Source organism: Spermophilus citellus (genome assembly GCF_964194105.1).
Source record: "Spermophilus citellus genome assembly, chromosome: 6".
NCBI lineage: Eukaryota > Metazoa > Chordata > Mammalia > Rodentia > Sciuridae > Spermophilus > Spermophilus citellus.
The window spans coordinates 15,473,559-15,484,475 of record NC_138187.1 but is presented as its reverse complement, the minus strand read 5'-3'; the positions used below and the strand labels follow the sequence as shown (position 1 = coordinate 15,484,475).

At 38.8% G+C, this 10,917-nt stretch overlaps 1 protein-coding gene across 3 annotated transcripts; it reads right to left on the bottom strand.

Annotated features, from left to right (window-relative positions):
• Positions 1-1,861: 1,861 nt before the first annotated feature.
• Positions 1,862-10,655, bottom strand: LOC308651117 (phospholipid-transporting ATPase ABCA3-like). Of its 3 annotated transcripts, XM_081297882.1 has the most exons (6): positions 10,595-10,655; positions 9,937-10,124; positions 7,813-7,983; positions 7,202-7,389; positions 2,575-2,648; positions 1,862-2,040 (listed from the first exon to the last, which is right to left on the bottom strand). In XM_081297882.1, the coding sequence occupies exons 2-6, from the start codon at positions 10,056-10,058 to the stop codon at positions 2,008-2,010; spliced, it is 588 nt and encodes a 195-aa protein (XP_081154008.1). In that variant the 5' UTR covers positions 10,059-10,124; positions 10,595-10,655; the 3' UTR covers positions 1,862-2,007. The 3 variants fall into 3 exon arrangements, 2 of the variants coding, with proteins under 2 accessions (XP_081154008.1, XP_081154007.1); XM_081297881.1 differs by lacking the exon at positions 10,595-10,655 and having other exon boundaries at positions 1,862-2,648; positions 9,937-10,342; XR_014022495.1 differs by lacking the exons at positions 1,862-2,040; positions 2,575-2,648; positions 7,813-7,983 and having other exon boundaries at positions 5,094-7,389.
• Between the last annotated feature and the right edge of the window lie 262 nt (positions 10,656-10,917).

Sequence of the window (10,917 nt, the reverse complement as noted above, 5' to 3'; positions counted from 1 at the left end):
AAATCTATCTCACTCTAGTCAGAATGGCAATCATCAAGAATTCAAGCGACAAAAGCTGGGCACAGTGATCACAAGTGTGAGGTCAGCCTCAGGCACTTAGTGAGACTGAGTTTAAAGAAAGGAGGTGGGGGCTGGAGATGTAGCTTAGTGGTAAAGTGCCCTGGGTTAAATTGCCAGCACTCCCCGCCACCCCAAGAATAACAATGCTGGCAAGGATATGGGGTGGCAGTGGGGAGAAAGGAACTCTCATACACTCCTGATGGGAATGTAATTTAGCACAGTCACTATGGAAATAAGTATGGAGTTTCCTTAAAAAGGGTAGAACTACCATATGAATGCACCTACTATTCTTTAGTATCCCAAAGAATTAAAAATCAGCATATTTTAGAGATCTGTGCTTATGTTTTTCCCAGCACATTAGTCAAGTTATAGAATTAGCTTAGGTGTCCATCAATGGATGAATGGATAAAGAAAATGTGGTATATATACACAAGAATAAAATTGTGTCATTTGCAGGAAAATGGATGGAAGTGAAGAGCAATGTGGTAAGCAAAGTAAGCCAAACTCAGACAAGCATTGCATGTGTTCTCTTATATGTGGAAGCTAGAGGAAAAAAAATAAAAGAAAAAGGACCGATAAGGTAGAGGAGGAGACTTAGCTCTGATGACATCTTGAGTTTTAGCTTCCAAAGTCCATTTTATACTTCTTGTACTGTAAGATGGCAGTGTATGTTTTCTTAAGTTTGTGGTAATGTTACAGCAGCAATAGAGAACAAGAATAAGCCTCATTAACATAATGTTGAGTGAAGACTCCTGATACAAAAACCCAAACATAATTCCATTCATATAAAATGTCTAAAAAAGGCACATCTATAAGGATAAAAAATTTAGAGTTTTCCTGGGATTAGGAATTGGAAGGAATTAAAAATAAATGAACTTTAGGGATCTTACTGGGGAGATGGAAGTGTTCTAAAACTGAGCTGTGCTAATGGAAGTACTATATGGCAAATTTACTGAAAATCATTGAATTGTATTCTTCAATCAGAAAAATTACACCTCAATAAAGTGGTTGTACACTGGGGCAGCTAGTCATCCTAACTATAAAATTCATCAAAATTTCCCAGGAAAGCTTGCTATCAAAGATGCCTTGGTCTTCCCTCTCTTGATTATTATTTCGGGAGGATGGGGTCTTGCTATGTTGCCCAGGCCAGCTTTGAATCTGAGACTCCCTGCCTCAGCCTTTGAGCACCTGGGATCACATGTGTGTGCCACCATGCCTGCCATCCTCTAGATTCTTGTTCATTGGGTTTGAAGTAAGGCCAGGGCATCTGCATGTCACCAAGTTCCCTAGGTACACGTGAATAGACACCACTGTAATGTTTCTGAACATATGATCTGCATGTATCATCCGTATCATAGTTAACCTGGGTCCATCACCTGCTATTTTAAAGGACAGAAAATCTTGCTCTGTATGGCCAGAAATGTCCCACATGATGGTGCAATTGTCCCTCAAAATTCAGTCCTTTTTTTTAATCTCCCTGTCATCATCTGATCTGGCTCTGTGATGAAGATGAGAGAGATGTTGCTGAAAGATCTGAGTTTGGAACACCTGTTTCTCCTTTTCTGTCTCCCATATGTTGGAAGGGCATTTTGCACACAGTGGTCTTTGTTTTAGTCCTCAAAGTAGAAGATAAACTCATTAGGAAACTTCTTTTAAAAGTATTTATTTTATTCCCAAGGGAATATTCAAAGTATATATATGTGTGTGTGTGTGTGTGTGTGTGTGTGGTATATATATATACACACACACACACACTTATCTCTAGAAATATTTTCAGCATGTATCAGTTATAGACTGAAGACTGGTGAAGAGGTGTGAGATGGTGGTTGGAACCACTCTTCAATTATTTCTATAATTTTGTTTTTATTTTTTCATCTCGGTTTGGGCAAACCTCAGGAATACTTGCTCCAGTGTGATCTGACTAATGGAATAATATTCTAATCCATATTAATCTTTGATTGACTCCAAGATACCAAATACCTTCGGGGCAGCAGAAGAAATCACTGTTATCAAAGCCCCTCACAGGGATGAATGGGGGAAAATACTGTTAGTGAGAAGAAGGTAGCTATGCTTACTCTCTCCTGACATGAACCTGGAGACTCCTTATGAAGCCAATAAATCCCAGTTAGAGAGGAAGAGTCCTGCCCATCTAATCCTCTGTTGATGGCAATTTCCCAGGATAGTGTGATTTTATAAACCTCACACCTGCTGACACAGAACTCATCTATTTACGTCCTTGAATTACAAACAACTCCTAACAGTCTGAGATAATTTAAGACTAAAACATATATTATAAAATTGCTATGGTGAGTATTGGGAAAAAAAAAACCATACTGGCTTTTACAAAGTATCTACAGAAGGGAAGAACTGATTCCAGATCTAGAAGGCATTCCAAATGGAATTAGGGTTGACTGAAATCTCTCAGGTGCCTGAATCTGAATGTTTCATATTTTCTACCAAACCTAAGGTCAAATACCTCCTTATGGCTTTAGGAAGGCCTGGTACCACACTCACCTTTCCCCAGGTAAAGGTCTTGCTGGGTATGTGGTAATGGACCATCCCTTCGTGCTCATGTGTTAGGGAGCTGTCTGAGAAAGGGAAAGAGACACTTTTTGAGAGGGATAAGGTTAGAATGAAGGCCATTTCCTGGCATGTGTATTTTTGAAACCAAAGTAAAGTTATAACCAAAAGAAGAAATAGATTGAAAGCTCCTAATTAAAAAAAATCAACAACATATTAATGTTGCTTGCAGATTTATCTTTTAAATTACATTTGACTTTGCTAAATACATCCCTGTTTTCTGTGATTCATAAAAATGTGTAGGAGATTTTATTCAGCCATAAAGAATTAAACTATGGCATTTGTTGGTAAATGGAGAACATCATGCTAAGTGAAATAAGCTAGACTCAGAAAATCAAGGGTCGAATATTTACTCTCATATATAGAAGCTTAGAGAAAGTAAGGGGAAAAAACAGGAGGTCAGACATCATAACGACAGAGGGAAAAAGAGGAGGGATGGGAAAGGGGAGGAAATGCAGAATGAAGTTGACAAAATTACACTATGTGCATGTATAAATATACCACAGTGAATTCCATCTTTATGTCTGTCAGCAGCAATTAAAATAAATAAATGAGTGGAAGGAAAAAATGTATACGGGTGGCAAGAGAAAAACTTTATCAAGGTAAAAGGTCCTCTGTCACTTCATTCTTGACTCTTTTTTTCCTCTAAAATTAATTTTTTGGTCTTCTCTTACAATATTTGAAGAAGAAATCTTTCTCTGTTTTATGTGAAAAATAGTTAACATTCTAGTAAAAACCCCTGGGTTCTACCCTTGTGGACTCTTGGTGGGAATGAAAAATGGTATAGCTGCTACGGAAAATGGTATGAAGGTGCCTCAAAAAATTAAAATCAGTATTATCACATTTCAGCAATTCCGCTACTGCGTATGTAGCCAAAAGAATTAAAAGTAGGATCTTGATGAAATATTTGCATACCTATGTTCACAGCAATATTACAGACACACAATAGACAAAAGAATGGATAAATAAACACATATATACATATGATGGAATATAATTCAACCTGAGACATACTACAATATGGATGAACCCGAGGAAAATCATGTTAAGTGAAATAAGCCAGCTGCAAAAAGACAAGTAACTGTATGATTCCACATGAAGTATCTGGAGCAGTCAAAATCTTAGAAACAGTAAAACAGTGGTTTCCAGGTGCTAGGGAGTTGTTTGAGGGGTGGAAGTTTTCCGAAGTTTTGGAGATTGGTCACACAATATGAATATACTTAATACTACAGAACTGTACACTTAGAAATGGTTAAGATAGTAAATTTTATGCCATGTATTTTTTTACCACAATGAAAATAGCATAATTCCATTCCTAATACATTTTTTATCATACACATTACATGTCAAAAGTGACTTTTAAACATCACTGGGTTCCTTGCAGTTTAGAAGAAAAAAATATCATTGAAAACATGCACACAGCTCATAGTTTTGACTCAAAGGGATGATAATTTCAGTGTTTCTAAGGCTACAATTGTATCCTGAGATTAACTGTATTTTTAAAATACTAAAGCAAAGACACTTGATCCTTTTCAGAGAGGCAGCTTGAGAGAGAACCCAATCTTTACCATTTGATTCAAATTTGGATTTTATCACATAGTATCCTCAAAGAATGAAAAACTAGAACAACATAAAGAGGCCTCTCTTTTCTGTGTAGGGCAATGCTAGTGGTGGTGGCTGTGTGTACCAAGAGCAAAACAAATTAAGGCATGTAATGGCAAAAGGGACTTTTTTTGGAGGATAAGGATGGAGAGTAAAATGACTGAAGGCAGGAGAAAGTCATTCTAAAAAGGTTTCTGACCAGTTGTGAAGGGTGGAAGCACAGAAGAATTCTCCTTATCCCCCAGAAGATTTTAAGAGTCAAAGAGAAACGGTTTTACTGTGAAAGAGAACAATGAAAGATTGTTGAGAACCATTTCAAAATACGATTAAAATTTAGAATTCAGAGAATGAAATGTAATTGTGCTATTGAGATTATTAAGAAAATATTAACTATTATGAATTAATATTGTAATTTTTTTCTGTTTATGGATATGCCTTAATCATTAGGCTGCAAACATCATGAAGTCAGGGGTCCTGTCTTATTTACCTTTATAGCCTTAGAACCTAGCAGTGTCTGGCAAATAGTAGCCTGTCAAGATAATGTTTGTTAATGAAACTAAAACTAGTCAACTAGAAATGATCCCATTCTAAATGCCTAAGTAAAGTCCCGCTACCTCAGTGAAGCCCTCTATGATGCATTAGCCCCCATTTCTCTCTTCCAAATTTCTATACCACTTTTATCTATGTCACATGGTCCTGTACCTAAACCATGTCTACCCTGTCTTATATCCAAGTAGCTTAAGGATAAAACAACTTTAAAACATTAAGCATTGCAATTCTACCCCATTTTATTTTTGTAGGAAAAAATAACTGGGAATATATAGTATACTCCATACTTATTATGTCTTAGATAGGTATGACAGTGAAGTGCATGGCCCTTTAGCTTGGCAAATCTATGCTCATAGCAGAACTGAACTAGAAAGTGTCCTCGTGGGACAAATTGTTTTCAGTTCGATACTGTAGATAGAGGGAAACAAAGACTGAGTGTAGGATTGGAAGGAGGAAGCATGACAGACAGATGGAAGAAGCTTAAGTAAGAAGCTTAAGCAAATAGTGGGAAAGCTACAGACTAAAGCTTATCAGCCTGGCCAACTCTGAACTGCCCAATGGGTCTGTACCTTCATACAACATCATAGGCTAGGCTGAACAACAGCCCTTTTAGTTTACTTGTGGGGAAAAATAATACTCTCAGCAAGGAGGAAGTTGAGGCACTAAGATATTGACAATTACATCAAATTTTTTTTAGAAGAACATAGGATTTTTGGTAATTTTGAAACATCTGAACTTTATCATGGGGAAGTCAAACATGAGCCAGACATCTGAATTCTTTTCCTCATCTTTGTGACCAAATTTGATTGATCAAGGCCCAAGAAATAAGGGTATAAATACATAGGAAGTTTTATACTGGGCCAGGATCCAATTTTATTTCTATGAAGGTAGGCAAGGAGATGGTTCCTGCCTTAATGGAGTTTATATGTGAGAAAGATTGTCAATTAGACTAGAAATTACATTAAGTATGAAAAGTTCTAAGGCAAGTATGGGAAAAGCATATCACTAGTCTGAACTCTGAAGTCAAACTGATCTTTCTGAATGCAATCTGATCATGTCACATTCTTGCTTTCAGCAAAAATTTATTGAGTACCTACTATGTGCCAGGGCCTGTGCTAGGCATGATGATATGATGAACCACAGGAGACAGAAGTAAACCATACAATTCCAAGTTCAATGAGTATTAAAAAATGCTATGAAAGTACATGACAGATGGAAGTAGGGGTATAGCACTGGTAAGAGAAAGAAGGCTTCTGTAGGAAAACAACAACATTCAAACTGAGATCTTAAGAATGATTAAGTAGGAGTTGGTTTTGTGTGTGAGCGAGGAGGATGGGGGCAGGGAAGAGAGGAAGAGCTTCCCATCGCCCTTGGCATAAAGCCTAAACTCCTTAATATCCTTACAAAAGATCTTTATGGCATGACCCTTTTCTATCTCTACACTATGATTTGAGCATAAAGAATAGACTGAGAACAGGGCAAAAGTAAATCCAGGGAGACATCTTGGAGACAGTTTCAGTAATTGGGGAGGTAATACTTTTCCTAAACTCAGGTGACATTCATGACATATGGATACATATTTTCTGGAAGTTCATCAGAAACTAGATGGAGCTGTTTTATTCTGTTCTCTCTTACAAAGGAGAGCATAGTTTTGTCAGCCAAGAGGCAACAGTGCTTGAGTGCCAGACTTAGGCAGGGGCTCCTCCCTTCCCACAGGGGCTCTCAGATGTCTTCCACTGCTTGATATGAAAAGTGCTTTAGCAACCAAAGGTGACAGGGAAGGCCCAGAGCAAATCTGAAACTGCGAACCACTCTGGTCTAATCCCAAAGAGAGAGGATACATTTGTAGGGATATATTGGTTGGTTATGACTAACCTATCATTTAGGTAGGCAGGAAATTTTAAAAAGTCTCTAGACATTGTGAGTTTTATGTATGGCTCTGTGCCAAATTTTAAATGAAAAATGAAGAGGTCTGTTGTTCTAGTTAGCATTCCTTGGCGTACCTTGGTTAAGGTAGCAGGGAGAATTTTTTTTTGGTACTGCAGAATGAACCCAGGGGTGCTTTACCACTGAGCTACATCCACAGCCCTTTTATTTTGAGACAGGATCTTGCTAAATTGCCCAGGCTACCTTTGAACTTGAGATCCTCCTGCCTCAGCCTCCTGAGTCGGGGATTACAGGTGTGTTCCACTGTGACTGGCACAGGGAGATATTAAAAACTGAAATCAACAGTTAGTACATGAATAATTATTTTGTGGTTATAGAGTCACAAAGAGAAGAAAGCACTGTAATTGCTTAATGACAGAGGGGTTGCTGAGGGTCTTATTTCTACATCATTGGGGTGGAAAGCTTGGGAACTCTGTGTCTCAACAGAAGCTTGATTAGGAAGGTTGTGCCTGAGCTCCAGTACCTGGAAAGGTTGTTTTGATGAATGTCTTGAGCTCTTGCATTTCTGTCTGCTTATCCCTCTTGGTTTTGGCTAGTAGAGTGTATCCACTTCCATACTTGTTCTTGAAATACTGTGGACTGCCTAGGCACTTGAACTTCCCATTTACCATAATGGCCAGTCTCGAACACAGGGCCTCACATTCTTTCATACTGTGAAAAAAAGGAGCCAGAAAAAGATAGGGCTGGAGAGGCCCACCATGGCAGGGTAAAGACTAAGATTCTAAAGGACTATGTTCTAGTATTATTGGTATTCAAAAAGAAAGTAAATAAGGGATCAGATATATTCTGTATAGATAAAATAAAAACAAGAACCAAGTGTCAGAAGCTTAAATCTATAATATAGTCAGTCTCAACCTATTTCTACTTCCCTACTTTTGGACATACTACTGCAAAGATCTCATCCAAGGATCCTCAGATGTTTCCTCTGGCAAGAGTCATTTACTGTAAATTCTCTGGGGTATCAAAAGACCCTGGCAAAGTCATTACTGTCCTATGTTCTTAGAATCAACCAAGTCTCCATGGTACTGTGTAACTCCCCTCCTCTCCATCCCTCAATCAAGATATGGGCCACACCTATGGGAGATTAGGACAATAGCCTTGCCGGACTCACGGGTCCGTAAGACTGTGTCCCAGAAGAAGTGTCGGGCCACAAGATCCATGCCAGAAGATGGCTTATCGAGGAAGATGATGTCAGGCCTTCCCAGCAGGGCAATACCTGTACTTAGCTTACGCTTGGTGCCACCACTCCATCAGGAAGGATTTAAAGAGAAAAGGAAGGAGGAAAGGAGGTTGTAAGTTGCAGTAACTTCTATGTAGTATTCAAATTGCTGAGAAGCATGTAACAGATACCACGAATGTGCCCTACACTTATCCCTAGTGGGCACATGCATACACACTCACATATACACACACATTTAAAATTAATTAGCTATAATGTATATACACACATACTTAACACATACAGAAGTAAACCCATTTGTTTCTATTTTTGGCAAATGACTAAATGATATTTGAATGAATAACAAAAGCCTCTTTTGCTGAGAAAACTCTCCTGGTCTAAAGTAAGCTCTCCCAATTAGAATGGGTGAGGGAAAATCCATGCAGAGAAGGCATACTCTTTTTTTTTTAAATTTTTTATTGATTATTTAAAGCATTACATAGCTCATGATATATCATCTTTCATACATTAGACTCAAATTGTGTTTTGAACTCCCATTTTCACCCCAAATATAGATTGCAGAATCACATCTGTTACATATTCGCATTTTTACATAATGCCATATTAGTGTCTGTTGTATTCTGCTACCTTTCCTAACCCCTACTATCCCCCCTCCCCTCCCCTCCCTTCCCATCTTCCCTCTCTATCTCCCCTGCTGTTGTTCAATTCTCTCCCTTTTTTTCCCTCCCCCTTGCCCCTCATAGCCTCTTATAATTTTATGTATCCTTGAAGGTCTCCTACCATTTCCATATGCTTTCCCTTCTCTCTCCGTTTCTCTCCCCCCATTCATCTTTGTTTACTGTAGTCTTTTCCACATGCTCTTCCTTCCTGTTCTGTTCTTAGTTGTTCTCTTTATATCAAAGCAGACATTTGGCATTTGTTTTTTAGGGCTTGGCTAGCTTCACTTAGCATAATCTGCTCTAATGCCATCCATTTCCCTGCAAATTCTATGATTTTGTCATTTCTTAGTGCTGCATAATATTCCATTGTGTATAGATGCCACATTTTTTTTATCCATTCATCTATTGAAGGGCATCTAGGTTGGTTCCACAGTCTAGCTATTGTGAATTGTGCCGCTATAATCATTGATGCAGCCGTATCCCTATAGTGCGCTCTTTTAAGGTCCTCAGGGAATAGTCCGAGAAGTGCAATAGCTGGGTCAAATGGTGGTTCCATTCCCAGCTTTCCCAGGAATCTCCATACTGCTTTCCAAATTGGCCTCACCATTTTGCAGCCCCACCAGCAGTGTACAAGTGTACCTTTTTCCCCACATCCCCGCCAACACTTGTTGTTGTTTGACTTCATAATGGCTGCCAATCTTACTGGAGTGAGATGGTATCTTAGGGTGGTTTTGATTTGCATTTCTCTGATTGCTAGAGATGGTGAGCATTTTTTCATGAACTTGTTGATTGATTGTATGTCCTCCTCTGAGAAGTGTCTGTTGAGGTCCTTGGCCCATTTGTTAATTGGGTTATTTGTTATCTTATTGTTTAATTTTTTGAGTTCTTTGTACATTCTGGATATTAGGGCTCTATCGGAGGTGTGGGGGGTAAAGATTTGTTCCCAGGATGTAGGCTCTCTATTTACCTCTTTTATTGTTTCTCTTGCTGAGAAAAAACTTTTTAGTTTAAGTAAGTCCCATTTGTTTATTCTGGTTGTTAACTCTTGGGCTATGGGTGTCCTATTAAGGAATTTGGAGCCCGACCCCACAATTTGTAGATCGTAGCCAACTTTTTCTTCTATCAGACGCAGTGTCTCTGATTTGATATCTAGCTCCCTGATCCATTTTGAGTTAATTTTTGTGGATGGCGAGAGAAAGGGATTCAATTTCATTTTATTGCATATGGATTTCCAATTTTCCCAGCACCATTTGTTGAAGATGCTATCCTTCCTCCATTGCATGCTTTTAGCCCCTTTATCAAATATAAGATAGTTGTAACTTTGTGGATTAGTCTCTGTGTGAGAAGGCATACTCTTACCTGTAGTTTTTGATGAGTTCATCTGCAAAGGCATCCAGGAGAAGTGCTCTTAGTATGTTTTTAACAGAAGCGGGAATATATTGCTTGGGAACTCCTCTCAAACAGGCATGCAAGGCCAGCATCTCATACCCTGTTAAGTGTTCCAGCAAGGGGTTATATGGGGGGCAGTAGCTGATTCGCTGACAAATCTGAAATAGAAGAACATAAGGAAGTAATGGATCCAAAGCAGGAGTTTAATACTGAAAGAAAATTCTATCCATTTTTTTTATGTGAGGGACATCTGTGACACAAAGGATTAAGATGGGGTCCCTTTTCATTTTAGAAAGATTTTCTCCCTACTTCTTCTTCCCCCCATTCCCCACTGTGGATCATGTATGACTGCTGCCTAGCAGTGGAGGATTCTATGGGAAATCCCCAATCTTCAACTGAAGTTCATTTCAACTTCCAGATAAAAGTATTCATTGAGCACACACCATGGACTAAATGCTATGTGAAGTACTTATAATCTTACTTGGAAGAGGATGTCTGTTTTTCTTATACACATACATCAGAAAGTAGTAAGATAATAAATTGAGGTAGTTATGTCAAAGTACCTCCATAAGACAGGTATAAGCAGTAAGTTCGATGGAAGAGAAAATTTGGGAGACATGAAACACACCTTTAGACATCTGAAGGGTTGTCACACCAAGGGTTGTCACACTATGATGGACTGTTTATGGCTGCAAGTCAGAGAAGACAAACAAAAAAAAGCTTTGTAGGGCTGAGGATGAAGCTCAGTGGTCAAGTGCTTGCCTAGCATGCTGGGGCTTGCTGCCCCAGTACTGCAAAAGAAGTAGTGTCTTATGGACCCGTGAGTCTGGCAAGGCTATTTTCCTAACCTCCCATAGGTGTGGCCCATATCTTGATTGAGGGATGGGGAGGAGGGGAGTTACACAGTACCATGGAGACTTGGTTGATTCTGTCCCAGTACTGCAAAAGAAA

Bases quoted from the DNA above. Each gene is read 5' to 3' on its own strand.
- LOC308651117 (XM_081297881.1), bottom strand. From the start codon at position 10,058: ATGCTGGCCTTGCATGCCTGTTTGAGAGGAGTTCCCAAGCAATATATT. The intron at 7,390-7,812 runs GTGTGGCCCATA...TTTTTTTCACAG, and splicing joins ATTGTCCTAATCTCCCATAG to TATGAAAGAATGTGAGGCCC. The intron at 2,649-7,201 runs GTACTGGAGCTC...TCCCTTTCTCAG, and splicing joins CATCAAAACAACCTTTCCAG to ACAGCTCCCTAACACATGAG.